The sequence below is a fragment of the Heteronotia binoei genome, chromosome 3, assembly GCF_032191835.1.
Source record: "Heteronotia binoei isolate CCM8104 ecotype False Entrance Well chromosome 3, APGP_CSIRO_Hbin_v1, whole genome shotgun sequence".
Classification (NCBI taxonomy): Eukaryota; Metazoa; Chordata; class Lepidosauria; order Squamata; family Gekkonidae; genus Heteronotia; species Heteronotia binoei.
The window spans coordinates 174,977,365-174,998,736 of record NC_083225.1 but is presented as its reverse complement, the minus strand read 5'-3'; the positions used below and the strand labels follow the sequence as shown (position 1 = coordinate 174,998,736).

General features: G+C 47.2%; 2 protein-coding genes across 3 annotated transcripts in view; both read right to left on the bottom strand.

Moving 5' to 3' along the window:
• Positions 1-3,161, bottom strand: part of MTMR2 (myotubularin related protein 2) — a 73,290-nt gene extending 70,129 nt beyond the window's left edge. For both annotated transcript variants that reach the window (XM_060234914.1, XM_060234915.1), the window contains exon 1: positions 3,114-3,161. In XM_060234914.1, coding sequence (XP_060090897.1) covers positions 3,114-3,130 — 17 coding nt within the window. In that variant the 5' untranslated portion in view covers positions 3,131-3,161. The remainder of the gene's footprint in view (positions 1-3,113) is intronic.
• Positions 3,162-13,477: 10,316 nt separating this feature from the next.
• The window catches only part of MAML2 (mastermind like transcriptional coactivator 2), a 241,205-nt gene continuing 233,310 nt past the window's right edge, over positions 13,478-21,372 (bottom strand). The window contains exon 5 of the mRNA XM_060234913.1: positions 13,478-14,971. Coding sequence (XP_060090896.1) covers positions 14,004-14,971 — 968 coding nt within the window. The 3' untranslated portion in view covers positions 13,478-14,003. The remainder of the gene's footprint in view (positions 14,972-21,372) is intronic.

Below are 21,372 nucleotides of genomic sequence, written 5' to 3'. Positions count from 1 at the left end.
GCTTGGGACCTGTCTACCTGAAGGACCGTCTTTCCCCGCATGTTCCCCAGAGAGTACTGAGGTCGGGAACACAAAATCTCCTTACTGTCCCTGGGCCGAAAGAAGCCCGCTTGAAATCCACCAGAGAAAGGGCTTTCTCTGTTATGGCCCCTACATGGTGGAATCAGCTGCCGGAGGAGGTGAGGGCCCTGCGGGACCTAGTTCAGTTCCGCAGGGCCTGTAAGACGACCCTCTTCCGGCTAGCCCATACCTAGCTTGAGAACCTAATGCAACTTGCCAGATTTCCTTTATATATACTTGAATATTTATTAATTTTTAGAGTTTTATCTGTTTTATCTGTTTTAATTGTCTATTCCCTCACATGTTTAAATATTGCTTATTGTTATGTGGGATCTATTGTTGGAAGCCGCCCTGAGCCATTCGTGGGAAGGGTGGGATATAAATTCTAAATAAATAAATAAATAAATAAATAAACTAGGCAAACTCTGTGGTTAAATTGTTTAGGAGAGGGTTTTTTCCCTACTGGCCAGCTGGTCCATGGCAGCGAGAAACCCCCAAAACTGGGGGATCCCCCACTGGGACCTGGGGGCTGGCAACCCTACCAGCCACAAAACAATTGTCACACCTTAATTTCAGTCACACCATAAAGATCCTTGTGCAGTGGTGGCAGCTGCTGCCAAAGCGACCTGTTAAAAAAATCTAAACTGCCAATCAGATCTCCAAAAGCCCTATCTGGTCCCACCCACTTTCTAAAAACACTTGGCAGGTGCCAGAAAAGGTGTCAGTGGGCACCATGTTGGAGACCCCTGATCTATTGAGTTCAGCATTGTCTATTCTGACTGGCAACAGCTGTCCAAAATCTCAGGTTGAGAAAGGTCTTTCCCAACACTCCTGTTTTTAGGGTTTCCGACCTAGAGCTGTCAATCAATAGGAAGCTAGGGGGAGGAGACCTGGTGAATGGTGTCGCACAATGCCACTTCTGTCTGTATAACTGGAAGTCACATCACCACGCTATGCGACACTCAAGGCTTTTTCTGATACTCTATGGTAAAAACCATAGAGACTAGGGAAATTTCTAGAGTGTTGAAGGACCACAGCGCTTCTGGATCCTTAACCGGAAGTGAATGTGGTGTTGTGCGGTAGCTTTTTTCCATGCTGCTTCACTGAGTCCTGGTGGGGGGGGGGGGATGGAGAGTGTCAGTGGGGGTGCCCCCTGGCATTAGGCAACCCTAGTTTCTTCTTGAGATGCTTTACAAAGGATTGTTGGGGACTGGTCCAGAGTTCTTCTACATCCAAAACCAGTATAGCCGTCAGGGCTGGATGTCTGGAACACTGAATCATCATCTATATGGGAGGGCCCTAAAAGCAGGCTGTGGGCTTGCATTTGAAATAAACATTACCATCTGGAAAAATGTCTAACTGCACCACTGGGCAAACATATGCTGTGCCACCGAACTGTAGGATGTGTTCCCCAAAGTTCACCTGGTTCAATCATATAGACACCAACTTAATAGAGCAGTTCTAAACACTCAGAATCCTATTTAGGCTTAAAAGTGTTCTTAGGAGTGTACTGCCAGGTGCACAATGTGGTACACAAAATCTGCCACTAGGAAATGGATGCAAAGCAAGAAAGCATGAGGGGCACAGAGCCCCAGTCGTGGGGTCTATGACTCAATAGTAGAGCAACTGCTTTGAATCCAGAAGGAACATAAGAGAAGCCAATGGCCCACCCAGTCCAACACTCTGTCACACAGTGGCCAAAAAAAACCAGGTGCCATCAGGAGGTCCATCAGTAGGGCCAGGACACTCGAAGCCCTCCTACTGTCCTCCCCCCACCCCCGCAAGCACCAAGAATACAAGCATTACTGCCCCAGACAGAGAGTTCTATCTATAAAGGTAAAAGTGCAAGTACCAGTCGTTTTCGACTCTGGGGTGACGTTGCTTTCACAACGTTTTCACAGCAGACTTTTTACGAGGTGGTTTGCCATTGCCTTCCCCAGTCATCTACACTTTCCCCCCTGCAAGCTGGGTACTCTATATCCTGTGGCTAATAGCCACTGATGGACCTCTGCTCCATATGTTTATTCAATTCCCCTCTTGAAGCAGTCTATGCTTGTAGTTGCCACCACCTTCTCCTGTGGCAGTGAATTCAATGTGCTAATCACCCTTTGGGGGCTCTAGTAGCAATCCCTGGCATCTCCAGTTAAAAGGATCGGATAAAGATGAAGTGATTTATCTCATTCCGAGAACCAGGAGAGATGCTGCCAGTCAGAGCAGGGCAGCGCTGGGCATAACAGACTAATGGTTGGACTCATGTGCCTTTAGCAAATCAATAAAGCCACATGGTACAGGAGAATGCCATCTCTAGCACATCTCCAGCTAGCAGGACACAGAGATCAAATCATGAGGAGCCATGTCAGATCAGACCAAAGGGCCACCTAGGTGTGTTCTGTGTTGCCCAACCAGAGATTGTAGTTATAAAGGGAAGTGTCTGAGTATGTGCTCAAAACGTTGTGAAAGCAACATCACCCCAGAGTCGGAAACGACTGGTGCTTGCACAGGGGACCTTTCCTATGTGCAGAAATAAACAGCTGTCTAGGAACACCTTCAATAACAAAAATGTCAATCTACCTCAAACAAAAACCATCTGAGTCATTCAAGGGCCACTAAACCCGCTTTGTCCTCGCTGCAACAAAGGGCCAAGCCTCTGAAATTACAAGCACGTGTAGTGCAGCTACCCGGTTGCCAACTTCCAGGTGGGGCCTGGAGATCAGAAATGGCAACTCCGGACCTCAAAGGTCATTCCATGGGGGTGGAGGAAGGCGGAAGGCTGCTTTGGGGCGGGGTGGCCTCCATGGCATTATAACCTGCTGAGGTTCCTCTCTTCCCCAAGCTCCACCCCAGAAATCTCCAGAAATTTCCCAACCCAGAGTTGGCAACCTCTCGTCCCCACCCCTTGCATGGACGGAGCTTCAGCATCTTTGGACCCTCCCAGAGGAGCTCGACCAGGGAGGTAGGCGGGGTCTCCAGAAAGCTCCCCCCCCAACCCTGGCTGTGCAAGCCCTCCCCCCACCTAGGGGGCCAAGGCGAGCAAGGTCCCGACGTGCGCTTACCTGGAGAGGGAATCCATGCTGGGCTGGCGGGTGGCGGTGGGGGCAGCGGCGGCAGCGGCAGGAGGCAGATTGGAGCCGAGGCTCTCGCAGCTGGAGTTCTTCTCCATGCCTAGCGCCAGCCCGGAGCTCCCCCCAGCCGAGAGAGAAGCCCCCACGGACGACCGCGGGGAGGTTGGTCAGAGGAGAGGGAAGGCGAGCATGGCACAGGAAGCTGCCATGTTAGCCCAGAGTGCAGTGCGCAAAGGGAGGGAGGCCGAGAAGTGGCGGCGGCGGTGGCTGATGCTCCGGCCTCCTTCCACTCCCTCCTCCTCCTCCTCCTGCTGCATCCCTTTCTCTAGCCTGGAGGAGAAGCAGAGGAGAGCGGAGAGAAAAGATAGCAATTGGGGGCTGCTGCGATTCTGCCTTCTCCCTCCCCTCCCCTCCCACTGCCTCACCCATCCGTGGACTTGCAAATCATAGTTACAGGCAATGTTCCCTCTAAGCCGCAGAGTCTTGGGAACAAAGATTCTGCTTTGTGAGCCACTGGCGGTGTTAAAGCTGTGAGCTGCTGACATTCAAGTTGTGAGCTACTGCATAAATTATTATGCTCTGGGGCCATCCTTCCTGAGCTAAGGCAAAACTGTGGAAGCTGGAGGCTAAAAATCTGTGAACTAGCTCATCTTAGAGAGAATGCTGGGTTTTTAGAGAGAAAATCTTAGAGAGAATACTGTTCAGTCGCACAGCTGAGTCCGACTCTTTGCGATCCCATGGACAAAGTCACGCCAGGCCCTCCTGTCTTCCACCATCCTCCGAAGTCTGCTCAAATTTGTGTTATATCAGTTACTGGTTACGGCGCTGCAGATAATAATTTACTGCTTTTCTGTTACAACCACGACAACATGGTAGGCAGACTTCCACAGAACTCTTTATCGGGCTAAATGGAGGTGTGTTGGTTTGAAGCAACAGAACAATGTTTCAGTCCAGTGACGCCTCGAAGGCCAACAAAGCTTAATTCTAAGTTTTTGTGTGCATGCGCGTTGCTTCGGATACATATGCAGTACACCCATGAGCAGCTAGGAACCAGGCAAGGTTTGGGTGGAGGTAGGGCTAAGTGATTCCGCTTTGGGAATGGATTGCAGGCTAAGCCCTACCTCCGCGAAAACCTTGCCCGGTTCCTTTTGAAAGATTTTCAACAGCCGTTTAAAAAAACAAACCAAAATAAAACCAGATCTGCTGGATGACCAAGATGGAAAGGGAGGAATAAAATTGAGTAACCTCATCTTCACACCGATTGTGCTTGTAAAAATGTGTCCTCCCCAAGTATATTGAGTAATAATTGTGTGCTCTAAAGTTGCAACCAACTCAGGCCAGTCCTGGGAACTTAGGGTTGGGCAAGAGATGAGCAGAGGGGGCTTGCCATTGTTTTCCTCCGCATAGCAACCCAGATTCCCTTCTTGGTCTCCCAACCGAGTACTGCTTAGCTTCCAAGGTTTTATGAAATCTGGCTATGCTGGTCTATGAGGATGCTACATATTTATAGGGCCTTGCTATTGGAAGGGTATGGGTGGGATAGGGTTGCCAGATCCAAGCTGAGAAACTCCTGTAAATTTGGGGATATATCTTGGGGAGGACAGGGACCTCAATGAGGTACAATGCCGTAGAGTCCACCCTCCAAAGCTGCCATTTTCTTTGAGAGAATTGATCTCTATATTCTGGAGATGAGCTGTGATTACAGGGATCCCCAGGTCCCACCTGGAGGCTGGCATCCAGTTCCCTCTAAACTGAGATAGTGTGAGCTAGCACATAGGGTTTGGGGGGTTTTTTTGGCCTATGACTCACACATTTTTGTCTTAGCTCAGGAATAATGGCTCCAGAGGAAACTCATTTATGCAGTAACCAGATTGCTCCCTCTCAACTTTAATGCCAGTAGCTTACAAAGTAGAATTTTTGCTCACAAGACTCCACAGCTTGGAGTATTGCTGCCATCCCGTATTTACAAGCTAAAGAAGAAGATGACAACATTGGATTCATATCCCACCCTCCACTCTGAATCTCCGAGTCAGAATGGCTCACAATCTCCTTTATCTTCCTCCCCCACAACAGACACCCTGTGAGGTGAGTGGGGCTAAGAGAGCTATCCCAAAAACTGCCCTTTCAAGGATAACTCTGTGAGAGTTATGGCTGACCCAAGGCAATTCTAGCAGCTGCAAGTGGAGGAGTGGGGAATCAAACTTGGTTCTTTCAGATAAGACTCCGCACACTTAACCACTACACCAACGTTTTGGGAATGGATCACTGGTTGAACTCTGCCTGGAAAACATAATGCGTACAGCCAACCTCACTCTGTGTTCCTTAAACTGAATTTCCTTTTCTTCTGCCTGACAAAGCATTCTGTGTAACCTGAAGGACTGCACATTCCAGCAGCAAAGAACTCCCTTTTTTATCACTGGTACAAGTAGCCCCTCCTTGTGAATATTGATTGATAGGAAAATGATTCTTTGCGAGTGAAATAACAGAAGGAAGGGCAACCGCCTTATGCTTCCTGGAGTGAATCTTCCCTGTCAGCATAACAGGAAAAAGGGAGGAGTGATTTGGAACTGACAGTCAATAGATACTGAATGCGAAGAGCCATGGGGGGCAGTGGGGTGAGATCCATCATTTGAACAATTTGCTTCTGCGACAGTGGCTGGAAAGGAAGGGGGAAGTGAAAGGAAGTAGGAAACAGCGGCCGCATTGTTCATGAGGATGCAGGCACCAAAGGGAAGGTCAGTAGGCCGTGACCATCTCTCCCTATGAAGTTTTCTGAGGAGAAAAATGGAAGGAAGTAGGAGGAGAAAAGGAAATAGGGCCTGGTTTATTGTTATTGACATAGTTTCACCAGACTCAAAGTTTGTTTCTGTCAGACATTCCAGTTATTTACACCAGGCCCTCTCCCACAGATCTGAGGTGGTCTATGTTCTTGTTAGGGAATCTCGGCTGACTTTAAAAAAAATCATTCAGGTTGCTCAGTTGTATTGGTTTGAAGCAGCAGAACAAAGTTCAAGCCCAGTGGCCCCTTTAAGACCAACCAAGTTTTATTCAAGGTATGAGCTTTCATGTGCACACATCTGAAGAAGTGTGTGTGAACACAAAAGCTTATACCTTGAATAAAACTTGGTTGGTCTTAAAGGGGCTACTGGACTCAAACTTTGTTCTTTAAAAATTCAATTTTTTCATTTTTCTTAGCAACTGCTGGAACTGCTTGCCGTGTTCAGACTCCCCAAAAGTTCAGGCTGCAGTCTAAGCATACTGAGTCCAATAGGACTTACTTCCAAGTTTTAAAAAAATGCACACAGAGTTGGGTTCTCCTGGAGCTCTCAGTCCGGGGTTACATAGCAGCATCCGGCTCTCTGATATCCCGCCCAGCACTAAAACCGCACTTATGTTTCCACATTTTACATTTTTTAAATTTGTATCTCACTTTTCTCCTTCTTGGGGACACAAAAGTGTCTCATGGCATCATTTTCCCTTCCTCAGCTTTATCCTCAGGCCAACAACCCTGTGAAGTAGGTTGGGATGAGAGATTATGAAGTACCTGAGTTCACCCAGCAAGCTTCTAGGACAGGCTGGAGATTCAAACCCGATTGTCCACATCCTAACCTGCCACTCTAACCACTATTGGGGGGTGGGGAGTGGGCTCTCTCATATGAACATATGAAGCTGCCTTATACTTAATCAGACCCTTGGTCCATCAAAGTCAGTATTGTCTACTCAGACTGGCAGCGGCTCTCCAGGGTCTCAAGCTGAGGTTTTTCACACCTATTTGCCTGGACCCTTTTTTGGAGATGCCAGGGATTGAACCTGGGACCTTCTGCTTACCAAGCAGATGCTCTACCACTGAGCCACCCTCTCTTCTGTGGTTTTGTAAGCATGCATGTGGATTGAGGGCGTGGAACTTTTTTACGTGGCTTGTAGAACAGACGTGATTGATGTGAGAGCATGTATTTCTTCTTCTGATCTCTAGAGGGCAGGATTATTGATGTGTGGTGATAGAAATAGGGAGTAATCCCTACAGTGCCCAAAATGTATAATCCCAAATGAAGGAGATTCATTAGCTTAATTCCCACTGTATGTTGGGCGAGAGCCAGTTTAAAACCTCCACAAATAGAAAAATTGGTATATCTAATAGTAAAAATGGCTGGCCTCTGTGTGGGTAATGAAAGACAAACAACAGGGTTTCCACAGATGTGGCAAGCAGCCCCCAGGGGACTCCCCAGATATGTAGATATACCTTGGGCTTTTTTTTGTAGCAGGCACTCCTTTGCATATTAGGCCGCAACCTCCTGATGTAGCTAATCTTCCTGTAGCTTACAGTAGGTCCTGTACTAAGAGCCCTGTCAGCTCATGGAGGATTGGCTACATCAGGGGTGAGTGTCCTAATATGCAAAGGGATTCCTGCTACAAAAAAAGCCCCAATATGCTTGTTCACGTTTTTTAAAAAACTTTCCTAAAAAACCTAAAACATGTGGCACAAAAGTTTCCTGCCTAGCCTTTTCCTTCTAAATTTTTAAAATATGTGCTGTACAGTTAATTTTCTGCTCTCAGTGGTCAGGCTGCTCAGGGGGAAATCCTAGTGTTGTGCTTAAGTGATAATGTCACTTCCGGGTTTGTGCCAGAAGTGACATCCCAACAGTATGCCTATTTGAATGTCCCTGCCCTCTGAAGCTACCTCCGGGTGCCAGCACCGGGCTGACCCTACTCGGAGGCTACATTCAGATTTCAGTTCCCTCATATGGAACTCTCAGGTGGCACTGTCCACTGACAGATGCATCGTGGGAGATTGCTGAGCATGAATTCCGCCTCACTCAGTTATCATTATGGAAATAAAACCAAAGTGGCTACACCTACATCCAATCACAGATGGAGGCTAATTTAAACTGAGGTGGGAGGAGATTAATTGAGTGTGCTCCAAAGAGCATCTGATAAGAGACAGTGCAGCTTAAAAACTGGGCTTCCCTTGAAACTCTTCACTTTCACGGCAATAGCAGTGCATGGGATAAAGGCGAGCTCCTATTCCAGGAAGTTTATTTTGGCTCTCCTCCTCCCTTCTGTCCCGCAGAGCCTGCACAGCAGCTATTAAAGACACTTTAGGAAATCACTTACACCTCCTCCAGAGCCATTAACACTTCAAGCAGTTCTTCTCCTCCGAGACCTTAAGGTTGAAGACAGATGAGGGGTTTTAACACAGTCAAAAGTGGCTTGGGGAAAAAAAAAACCTCCCACAGTGATGTTCTAGAAGGCAAACTTACCTTTCTTTTGCCCTGGTGTTGGCTCTGGATGAACAAAGTTTTGCAGGTTTTTCAATCAATACAAAAATCTGCAGTGCTTGTTTATGCCAGATATGAGTGGAATGAGTGTACACATCACAGAGCTGGAAGGGCTAGTCCAACCCCTGCACAGTGCAGGAAATTCACAGCTACCTCCCCGCCTCCCCCTGCTATAACGGGCAGGGCCTTTTTTGTGCAAAAAGCCCAGCAAGAACTCATTTGCATGTTAGGCCACACCCCCTGATATCACCATTGTCTCACACAGGGAGTTTTTTTGTAGAAAAAGCCCACCAGGGACTTATTTGCATATTAGGACACACACCCTGATGCCAAGCCAACTGGAACTGCGTTCCTGCTCTCCCCCCCCCAAAAAAAAAAGAAAAGAAGAAAAAAAAGGGGGGGGGAAGCCCTGATAATGGGGAATGCCATAGCATGAATTAACTGGGTCTTGTGCAGTATAGGGGATTCTTAAGTCCAAAAACAAGAATCTGCAATTATAGTACAATGCCATCACAGAATCATAGAGATGGAAGGAACTCCAGGGTCATCCAGTCCAACCCCCTGCACAATGCAGGAAACTCACAAATCCCTCCCTCTAAATTCACAGGATCCTCATTGCTGTCCGATGGCCATCTAGCCCCTGTTTAAAAACCTCCAAGGAAGGAGAGCCCACCACCTCCCGAGGAAGCCTGTTCCACTGAGGAACTGCTCTAACGATCAGGAAGTTCTTCCTAATGTTGAGCCGGAAGCTCTTTTAATTTCAACCCATTGGTTCTGGTCCTACCTTTTGGGGCCACTGAAAACATTTCCATGCCATCCTCTAGATGACAGTCCTTCAAGTACTTGAAGATGGTGATCATATCACCTCTCAGCCACCTCCTCTCCAGGCTAAACATCCCCAGCTCCTTCAACCTTTCCTCATAGGACTTGGTCTCCAGACCTCTCACCATCTTCGTCACCCTCCTCTGGCTCCATTCCAGCTTGTCTATATCCTTCTTAAAATGTGGTGCCCAAAACAGAACACAGTACTCCAGATGAGGTCTTACCAGAGCAGAGTAAAGCGATACCATCACTTCCCGTGATCTGGGCACTATACTTCTGTAGATACAGCCCAAAATTGCATTTGCAATTTTTACGGTGCTGCTGGATGCTTGCTCTTTTCTACTGCCACGCACAGACTAACACAGCTGAGCTACCCATCTTCCCTTTGTTAGCTACTTCATCTGACAAAGGGACCTTTGACTCTTAAAGGTTCATATTCCCTGCCCCACAAATCTTGTCAGCCTCTAAGATGTCACTGGACACAGGGCTGGCTCTGCCAGTAGGCAATCGAGGTGATTGCCTAAGGCGCAGACCTTCTGGGGGTGCCAAAGTGGGTGCTCCCCATATGACTTGGTGACGTTATCAGTCCGGGGGTGGGGGTAGAAGTTAGCCTTGCCTAGGGTGCCAGACAGTCTAGGGCTGGCCCTGGCTAGACACGAATCTAGCTCTTCAAATGCAGAGGTAATCCAGGCTCTGAAAGAGATATTGTGAAGATTTGATCTGCTTTGTGAACCAGTTTGGTGTAGTGGTTAAGTGTGCAGACTCTTATCTGGGAGAACCGGGTTTGATTCCCCACTCCTCCACTTGCACCTGCTGGAATGACCTTGGGTCAGCCACAGTTCTCGCAGAGCTGTTCCCTCAAGAGCAGTTCTCGAAAGAGCTCTCTCAGCTCCACCTAACTCACAGGATGTCTGTTGTGGGTTGGGGGGGGGGGGAAGGTAAAGGAGATTGTGACTGCTCTGAGACTCTGAGATTCAGAGTATAGGGCGGGATATAAATCCAATATCATCATCTTTAAAAAACACAATCCTTAAATTTAAACTTGTACGTATGCCAATCAATTTCACAAAAACCCTTCACTTGCTTAACCCTAAAGTAATCTGCAGAACCAGCATTTATGATTTCATTAGAAAGCGCACAGCTCAGATCCTCAGTTTTTATTTGGGTCGGTTCTGCTTCCCTGTAAAGCAAAACATAAAGTCTCAGGATGAAAATAAAACCATCATATTATACAAACAAAATTGCATATTAAGATACAAAAGGTAAGCATTTTTTTTCCTTTGTGGTACAAAATACAAAGTTTGGACAGTACATTTTTATTTCACAGGTGTATAAATATAACCCAAAGAATATGATCTCAGGATTTCTACCAAAATATTACATTTTTTTTGTTTGTACAAAAGTTTACAAAAAACCCCAAGCCTTTCCTATTATATTTACAACCCAATACTGAGAAGAGCTCCTGACTCAATAATGCAAAATATAAGGGGTAGTGCATTTGAGTGTAATGACCCAAAAATGATAGATATGCACGCTTTGCACTTTTGCATTTAAAAACAAAACAAAACCCACCTTTTCCACATTTTGGTCCATGCCACCCACTGCTAATCTTTGCATAAACTGCTTCAAAATGAGTAGCAGATGGGGAAGTCCAAACACTGGCCCATTTCAACAGCGCATGCACAGGAGTTGCCAGAATTGAACCCAAGCAATTTTAGCAGGATCTTATCCCCTTTAGAGAAAAGACTTGGTTCTGCTTAAAAATATACCTCAAGTCTGCATAATATAGAGATCTGCAAACTGTGTTGGGGAACACTAAGGCTCAGGGCTTTTTTTTTTTGGTAGCAGGAACTCCTTTGCATATTAGGCCGCACACCCCTGATGTAGCCAATCCACCAAGAGCTTACAAGGCTCTTCTTACAGAGGCTACTGCAAGCTCTTGGAAGATTGGCTATATCAGGGGTGTGTGGCCTAATATGCAAAGGAGTTCCTGCTACAAAAAAAGCCCTGCCCCCTCAGAGGGTCTGAAGTGTGGGATGAAAATTTAAGGTGTCCTGTGGCCTTGATCTGCTATTTTACATCACTTGGAAGAGGAAGGGCCTGGGCAGCACGATTCACCCGCCACCCCCAATAGATGGGCAGTGACATCACCTAGAGCTGGAATTCCTAACCTTTCTGAGCCCAGAGGCACCATTAGAATCCTGATGCAGGGCTGTGGGCGCAACCACAAAATGGTGGCCACAGGAGATGAAGCCCACCCTGAAATGGCCACCAGAAGGGAGACAAAGAGAGCCCGAGCTCAAAGGACAAGAGGAGTAATTTAAAAAACACACATGCACAAACACTCAGAGGGTGACAGAGCGGGGAGGGGGGGGGGAAACTACACTGCTGCAGAAACAACATTGTTTTAATCTGCACAACTCTCTGATGGCCAGTCAGAAACCCTTTGCACAGCCCCCCAGTGGCAAGTCAGAAACCCTCTGGGCAGAAGCCCCACCCCCTTTCTTAAAAACACTTGGTGGGCACCAGGACAGGTGTTGGCAGGAGCCATGGTGCCCATGGGCACTATCTTGGCAACCCCTGATCCAGAGGGTACTTTTTGGTGGGTCTGTGGAAGCAGAACAAAATTCAAGTCCAGTAGCACCTTAAGAGATCAACAAAATTTGTGAGTGAAGACTCACTTTGTCAGATTCTCTAAGATACCCTGACAAAGGAAGTGTTGACTCACAAAAGCTTATACTCTGGAAAATTCCGTTGGCCTCTAAGGTGCCTTGTGGATTCAAATGTTAATCATCTAGAGCTCTCTCTGTGTGAAAAGATATTCTGTAATTCTCTGGTGTTAACAAGCACAGAGAATCTCAGCAATGTCAACAACCACCAAAAGCAACAAGTCCTTCCCTGAGTCTTCACTGATTGGGGCAAAGCTGAGGGCAGAAGAAAACTCATGGAGGAGAGGTCCTTCTATGGCTACTAGCCATCACAGAGCGATCTTCAGCAGATAGTTTCAGAGAGTAGCCGTGTTGGTTTGCAATATTACAGCTAGATTTGAATCCAGTAGCACCCAAGAGATCAGCAAGATTCTCAGCTAAGAAGCTTATATCCCCAAATTCTTATTGGTTGCCAGGGGTGGAATTCTAACAGGAGCTCCTTTGCATATTAAACCGCACCCCTCTGATGTAGCCAATCCTCCAAGAGCTTACAAAATAGAGCCTTGTAAGCTCTTGGAGGACTGGCTACATCAGGGGAGTTTGGCCTAATAGGCAAAGGAGCTCCTGCTAGAATTTCACCCTCCTTGGTGTCTAAGGTACTAGTGAACTTGAATCTAGCTATCCTAAGCAGAGTTACTACAGTCTAAGCCTATTGAAATCAACGGGCTCGGACTGGAGTAACTCTACTCTGGATTGCACTGATAGGGACCAAATGGTCTTCCACATACAGAGGCAGAAAACCTTGGAGTAGCTGTGCTAAGAGGCCACATGAGAGCCTCAGCTATGTCCTCTTTTCTGGCCCTCCAAGATAAGCAGTTGGTCACTGTGGGAAACAGGATGCTGGACTAGACAGATCACTGGTCCGGTCCAGCAGGGCTTGTCTTATATTCATACGTTGTTAATAAAGGCTCTAGGGTTAGGACCAGAAGGAAGGCCGTGGATGGATGTTTTGAAGATGGGTGACCTTTGGAGGTAATCAAGAGCAGGGGACTGGTTTTTGTATGTTAAAATCCTGGGCAGAAAGCTTCTGGTTCCTCATGGATTTAATCTAGCTCTTCTAAGGGAAACGGCTAGTGAGAGATTGGGGGCTTTTTTGCATTCTCATTTCCCTCGCTTGTCAATTCCTGTTCCTTTGGGGGGGGGGGGGAGGTGATTCTGTATCTCCCATGTTTTTTTCCCTCTAGTGATGGATTCAGTATTAAATTGGTTTCAGCAAGTCTCCCTGCAAATTTAAACTGCAGGTTTTTATGATGCAAACACACCAGTGTAATAGCAAATTGGCCACTAGAGGGAGCAAAATACACACAGAACAGAAGACCCCCTACACCTCGAAGAAGAAACAGGAAGAGCAGGGGTGGAATTCTAGCAGGAGCTCCTTTGCATATTAGGCCACACACCACTGATGCAGCCAATCCTCCAAGAGCTTACAAGGCTCTTTTTTGTAAACTCCAAAAGGATTGGCTACATCAGGGTGTGTGTGGCCTAATATGCAAAGGAGCTCCTGCTAGAATGCCACCCCTGCAAAAGAGGAACATGGGAATGTGGAAAAGCCCTGGGGCAGACAAATACATCATTTCATGAAGGGCATGGCAAAGAGGTGTTGGATTCTCTGATATCTGCTGACTCTTCCTAAGAAGTGTGAAACATCCTTAGGCTGAATGTGGTTCAGGCTGCCTTTTTTCACTCTTCAATATTTTTGTTTGCAATAATAATAATAATAACAATAACAAAATAACATAATAATAACAACAATAATAATACAAAACTACAGCTATTAGTAGAATAAAAGGTATATTTCTTCACTCCTGCATTTTTTCTCCACTCTAGATGCCTGTAATAGCCTCCACATTTCGGATTCATAAAGCAAGTTATGTGTTCAGACGATCATGTTAATCTCTCGTATTTGGTTTTTCACTGTAAACCACACACTCCCAAGGAGGCGCCCCTCAACCATTTGGAGAGTCCTTTTTTTTTTTTTAAATGCTCCTCTACAAAACCAGTGAAACTTAAGACATTTGAGCCTCTAGGGGCAGAAAAAGAGCATGTGAGAGTTTATGATCGTCCGCTCCTCTGTCTCACGAATGGCCCCCTAAGATTTCATCCAAGTTGATGTCTTTCATCCAGTCGTCATTCCCTGGCTCTGTTTTCAACAAAGAATCAATGAAGTCTGAATCACTGTTGAGTGCTGGCCCAATGCTGTCACCTTGCTGGCTGAGAAAGTCAAACGCCAGATCGTTTGCCGGGTCACTTCCTTGGAAAACTCTGGCCGTGGTTTGGTTGGTACTCGTTGGGAAATGGGTAGACAGCAAAGGGCTTGGGGGCGTCACGTTTGCCGCGGGCGGATTTAGGTGTGGCATGGCCTGCGCCCGTACCTGGGTAGACCTTGCACTCGGGGCTTTCTGAGACCCCACCATCTGCCCATTCAAACTATGGTTCACTGGTGTTCTCATCTGGACGGCACCTAAGGGGTTAGGAGGCACTGTGGCACGCTGCAGAAACTGCTGGTGGGCGACAGCACGCTGTAGCGGCTGATTTGGATACGGGCTACCCACAGGGAAAGGAGATCCCAGTACCTTTTGCGTGTCCTGTGGCTTCCCCCCTGTTTCTTGAGCGATCCAGTTCTGAATGGCAGAACTAGTGGTGACCATCACGTTCAAAGGTCTTTGCCCAGAGGTCCCTGGGTTAAAGCTGAGTTTCCCTGCCTGGGAATTAACTCCAGAGCTGCTCTCGAATGCCGACAGGTTATTTCCTTGCCCGGGCAGTGCTTGCCGAGACGTTGCAGAACTGTTTGGATTGGGGATGATTTGGTTTGGGTTCCTGTGCTGCGGGACCTGACTCGCCCCAGATGTCGTCACGGTGTACACGCTCGGTTGACTGCAAGGAATGGTCCCGTAGCAGCCCACGTGGCGAGTGGCCGGGTGAGAAGGCATCCTGGATCCGTGAGCGGCAGCGAGAAGAGTAGAAGCCTGCTGGGAGATGCTGGGCGTTGAAATGGGGCTGGGAAAGCACATGCTGGCGCTGATGTTCATGGCAGGGGCTCCACCTGAAATAGGAGAGGGACACAGAAAAAAAACCCCCTCAGTCCTAGATTGCAAACAAGGTTTTTGTGGACCGTTGGGCCTCTTCCCATCAAAGGCCCTTCATAGCGCCTGCCCCATCATGGCTCCCTTCCTACTGTCAATAATGGCTGTGGTACGGCTTCAGCCCCCCTCTAGTGTTCCTGCATCCAGGAAATGAGAGATTACCTCAAAGGCAGCATGGCAAGAAGGATATTATAGCATTGGAGAAAGTCCAGAAAAGGGCAACTAGAATGATTAAAGGGCTGGAACACTTTCCCTATGAAGAAAGGTTGAAACGCTTGGGACTCTTTAGCTTGGAGAAACGTCGACTGTGGGGTACATGATAGAGGTTTACAAGATAATGCATGGGATGGAGAAGCTAGAGAAAGAAGTATTTTTCTCCCTTTCTCACAATACAAGAACTCGTGAGCATTCAATGAAATTGCTGAGCAGACAGGTTAAAACGGATAAAAGGAAGTACTTCTTCACCCAAAGGGTGATTAACATGTGGAATTCACTGCCACAGGAGGTGGTGGCGGCCACAAGTATAGCCACCTTCAAGAGGGGTTTAGATAAAAATATGGAGCAGAGGTCCATCAGTGGCTATTAGCCACAGTGCATGTGTGTGTATATATATATATATTTGGCCGCTGTGTGACACAGAATGTTGGACTGGATGGGCCATTAGCCTGATCTAACATGGCTTCTCTTATGTTCTTAAGAAGCTGTTGGGTAACTGCCCCAGGGGGAGCAGAGCACAATGTTCATGTGGAAGCAGAAAGAGGGTCTGCCCACAGATGCCGCTCCCCAATGGGAGGGGCCTCAGAACCTTCCGGTTCTTAACCGTTCTTTCACCATCGCTGGAATGAAACAGCCCCCTGGAGAGATGGGCCACATTTCAGAGGAATGACCATGTTAGTCTGTTGCTACAGAAAGCCTCAGAGAGTGTTGTGGTACCGTAAGAACTAAGAAAGGGAGGAACATTTTAGATTCTCGTACAGATGGTGACACCCGACTCTCTTCGGGGAATGGCATGAGTTGTGTAAAAGGGCACCGTGGTGAGATGCTGGTTTTCTCTCTTGATCAAAAGACAAAGTTCCTTTTCTCCCCCCCCCCCTTTATGAATCTGTAGCTATTTTTAGCCCTTTCCTTTCATTTTTGTTGCCTCACTAATTTATACCAGATGGGGAGAAACTGCATTCCAATTAGCGTCGGGCAGACAACGTAACCAGAGTTTAGATACCAGAGGAGCTAGTGGTACGAGAGAGAATGTGTTGATTTCTGATTCATGCCCAGAACTGGCACTTGACACAAAAGGGTAGGACATAGGGTCCCTTGGGACCTCTTAGGAGTTGGCCAGTATGGGGCTCGTTGAGCAATGTATCCTAGAAACAAAGAAAGAAGATATTATGTTGGGACTGTAAATCCTCATGGATTATCTCGAAGATATCTGTGGCCTGGTAACTGACATATACTTATGCCTTGTACTCTGACTCCATACCCCTGGGCAAAAACATAAGGAGAGCCTTGCTGGATCAGACCAGAGGTCCATCTAGTCCAGCATCCTGACTAACCAGGAGATCTCAGTCCCACTCCCTGGCTGCTCAAGAAAGGGCTTCAGCCTGACATTGCCTTCTTCATGGGCTTTCCCATCTGCTCAGCTCTACCTTTAGCTGCTAAGAAGAAGAAGATATTAGATTTACACCCTGCCCTATATTTTGAATTTCAGAGTCTCAGAGCGGTCAAAATCTCCTTTACCTCCTCCCCCTCCCGACAACAGACGCCCTGTGAGCAATGTTCCCTCTAAACTGCAGAGTCTTGTGAGCAAAAATTCTACTTTGTGAGCTACTGGCATTAAAGTTGTGAGCTGCTGTATAAATTAGTGTGCTCTGGGGTCATCCTTCCTGAGCTAAGACAAGAATGTTTGAGCTGGAAGCTAAAAATCTGTGAGCTAGCTCATGCTAACTCAGCTTAGAGGGAACACTGCCTGTGAGGTAGGTGGACCTGAGAGAGTTCTTACAGCAGCTGCCTTTTCAAGGACAACTCTGCGAGAGGTATGGCTGACCCAAGGCCATTCCAGCAGGTGCAAGTGGAGGAGTGGGGAATCAAACCCGGTTCTTCCAGATAAGAGTCTGCACACTTAACCACTACACCAAACTAGCTCTCATTAAAATGTCATTGAATTACCATTAAAAGGTCCTGGAACCTGATATGTACATATCGCAATTGACCCATGGCCATCCCAGCAAGGGGCCTTCAAGGCAAGTGAGAAGCAGAGCTGGTTTGCCCTTGCCTTCCTCTGCAGAGTCTTCCTTGGTGGTCTCCCACCCAAGTACCGACACTACTGAGCTTCTAAGAGCTGACAAGATTGAACAACTCCATGCAACTTTTCCTTGTGAAACCTGGTACCGTTTGGTTAATTCCTGGCTGTTTGATTTTTGTAGTTTATTAGGATACTTTATGTCTGTTAGATACCTTAGGTCAGGATTGGCCAGACTGTGGCTCATGAGCTTGGCTAAGAGAAGGCATTTCTCTCTTTAAATCACTTCTCCAAGCCAAGCCAGCTGGTGGCTTGGAGAATTCATTTATTTTTTATCTATTTATTATTTATTTGTTTTAGTATATTTCTATCCCTCCCATTCCCCGCAGGGCTCAGGGCGGAGTACAACATACGATAAAACAATAAAATACAATAAAAAACATTTTATAAACAGACAAATCCACAACACTCAGAAAATTTACCGTATCCCGTATTGCCCGGCCTGACCGTCTCACATCATAAAGATGGCAGATATTATTCCATTTGATAGCACAGGTGACAGTGCCGGCAGGGGAGGCCAACCAGATCAAGAATAGACGCCCACAGCCTCAGCTAAAAGCCTGGCGGAACAGCTCCGTTTTACAGGCCCTACGGAAGGCTAATAAGCCAGGTAGGGCCCGGATCTCTGTAGGGAGCTGATTCCACCAGGCTGGGGCCAGGACTGAAAAAGGCCTGGCCCTAGTTGAGGCAAGATGGGCATCTCTTGGGCCGGGGACGGCCAACAGATGATGGGAGGCTGAACATAATGACCTCCCAGGCATATATGGGAGGAGATGGCCCCACAGGTATGTTGGTCCCAGGCCGCGTAAGGCTTTAAATGTTAAAACTAAAATCTTGAAGTGGATCCAGTACTCAATGGGCAGCCAGTGCAGACTGCAGAGCACCGGCCGAATGCCCACCCGTAAAGGTGGTGCAGTCAGCAGACGAGCCGTCGCATTCTGCACCCGCTGCAGTTTTTGGATCAGTCTCGAGGGTAAACCAGCATAGAGCAAGTTACAGTAGTCTAGTTTGGAAGTGACCATAGCATGGATCACTGTAGCTAGGTCCTGGGGAGATAGATCTGCCGGAGATAACAAAAGGCAGACCTTGCAACCATCATGATCTGGGCCTCCACAGAAAGGGAGGCATCCAAGGTCACTCTGAAGCTCTTCACCTGTTAGGCTGGCACCAATGTGGCACCGTCCAAAGTTGGAAGCTGGATGCACATACCCACCCACCTGTCTCTCCCTCCCCCATCTTCCTTCCTTCCTTCCTTCCTTCCTTCCTTCCTTCCTTCCTTCCTTCCTTCCTTCCTTCCTTCCTTCCTTCCTTCCTTCCTTCCTTCCTTCCTTCCTTCCTTCCCTCCTTCCCTCCCTCCCTCCAACATCTGATACTCATGTCTTGCGGCTCTCAAACATCTATTCTATGCGGCTCTGACATTAAAGCAAGTTTGGCCACCCTGCCTTTAGGTGCTCTTTTTGAACCCAAAGGTGGGATATGAACAAACCCTATCAAATCAACAAACAGAGGCTGAGACCTTCCCCAGATGTTGCCTCCTAGCGATGGTTTTTCAGAAGATTTTTCAGAGGTTCCCTTCAGTCAACATGGTTAGTTGCCACTGATGGACCTCTCCTCCTTGGGTTTGTCTAACCCCCGTTAAAAGCCATCTATGCTTGCGCCTATCATTATGTCTACAGGCAGAGAATCCCACAGTTTAATTCATTTTATTAATTAACACCTGAAGACCTGTTGGCCCTAGCAGGTGGTTGGCTGGTTGGGAGCAGCTACAAGAAATGGAACTGTCTCTATCGATCCTAAGAGATGGAAATGTAGTGGTCTACTATGGGACAGGAAGTCTCTATGGCACAGCTTTATAGAATTGCAATTTGAGGTACTTCTAGTACTGAAAACTGAGACCCTATAACTGCAGATTCTTGTTTTTGGACCTAAGAATCCCCTATACTGCACAAAACCCAGTTAATTCATGCTATGGTATTCCCCATTATCAGGGCTTCCCCCCCCCTTTTTTCCCTTCTTTTCTTTTTTTTGGGGGGGGGAGAGCAGGAACACAGTTCCAGCTGGCTTGGCATCAGGGTGTGTGGCCTAATATGCAAATAAGTCCCTGGTGGGCTTTTTCTACAAAAAAAACCTCCCTGCGTGAAACAATGGTGATATCAGGGGGTGTGGTCTAACATGCAAATGAGTTCTTGCTGGGCTTTTTGCACACAAAAAAGGCCCTGCCCGTTATTATGTACAGGTGTGAAAGTTGGACAATAATGAAAGCTGACTGGGAGAAAGTTGATTAATTTGAATTGTGGGGTTGGAGGAGAATTTTATGGAAGTCAAAACAAAACACAGTGGGTTCTAGGTCAACTCAAGCCTGAACTCTCCCTGGAAGCAAAAATGACTAAGCTGAGACTATTGTACTTTGGTCATGTTATGAGAAGACAAGAGTTCCTGGAAGAAGGCAGCATGAAAACAGGAAGACCCAACATGAGATGGGTGGGCTCCATCAAAGAAGCCATGGCCCTCGGTTTGCAAGACCTGAGCAAGGTTTCCATGGAGATAGATCAAGATGGCATCCGTGTTTGTCTGTAGCAGCACAAAAGAGCGAGAGTCCAGTAACACCTTAAAGCAGAGGTGTCAAACATGCAGTTCGGGGGCCGAATCAGGCCCCCAAGGGGCTCCTATCAGGCCCCTGAGCAACTGGCTGTCATCTGCTTCCTTCTCCCTATATCTTGCTTCCTTCTGCATAACAGCTTGCTTTGCAAGGCTTGCTCAATTGCACAGGAGTTACAGAGCAAAACGTATTTTCTCCACTGGCTGAGGCTCCTCCCTTGGGGAGGAAGGGGGAAGAAATAGCTTGCTTTGCCAGGCTTTCTCAGTCCCATAGCAGAGCTACTGAACCAAGCCTCCCTTCCTTCTATTGACTGCGGCTTCTCCCTCCACAGTCCCTGGAGAGGGAGGGAAAGAGCCAGAGCTTTCTTTGCCCAGTTCCCTGGATCCCGTGGGAGAAATACAAAAGAAAGCACCTTTAAGACCAATCAGTGCTAACATTTTAAGCATGTTTTTAAGTTTTTAAAAATATATATTTGTGTTTGTGTTGTTTATAAAATTTATCTCTCTGCTACCTAATCTTAAATAGGTACACACATGACCCGGCCCAACATGGCTCGGCCCAACCAGACATGGCCCGGCCCAACAAGGTCTCTTTTATGTCAGATCCAGTACTCATAACAAATGAGTTCGACACGCCTGCCTTAAAGGCTAACAAAAATCTGTGGTAGGGCAGGAGCTTTTGTGAGCCAATGAAGAAGTGTGCAGTGAAGAAGTGTGCAAAAGCTCCTACCCTGCCACAAATGTTGTTAGCCTTTAAGTTGTGGCTGGACTCTTGCTCTTTCGTACTGAGCGACGCTGTTATCAATTTCGGAGTTCATTAGCTCATAGGGTCCCATAAGTTGCAAGCAACTTGATGGCACTCAATACACACATACTGCACACCAGGGGTGGAATTCTAGCAGGAGCTCCTTTGCATATTAGGCCACACACCCCTGATATAGCCAATCCTCCAGGAGCTTACAAAAAAGAGCCTTGCAAGCTCTTGGAGGATTGGCTACATCAGGGGTGTGTGGCCTAAAATACAAAGGAGCTCCTGCAAGAATTCCACCCCCGCTGCACACCCACATCCTACCCCAGCATATTTTCTGCCAAGTCCATGAGACATTTTCTTTTTCCATATTGCACTGACAGGGGTATTCCTCCATGGAAACAATTCTGAAAGTACACTATGGGAGGAGAAGCTATGGTGGTATGGCACACAACATGTGTTAATGCGGAGTGAAATTGAGGGCAGGAATAAAGGCCCGAGATTCAAGGCTGCCTGGAAATCCGGCCTTGCAAGTGCAGGGACTGTCCTGTGTCAATAGGGACAGGCATGGCTTTTTTTGAGCAGGAATGCAGTTTCGGCTGGCTTGGCATCAGGGGTGTGGCCTAATATGCAAATGAGTTCCTGCTGGGCTTTTTCTATTAAAAAAGCCCTGGGGACAGGTGAGGCAAATAGGTCTACATCTTTTAAAAAAGTAATGT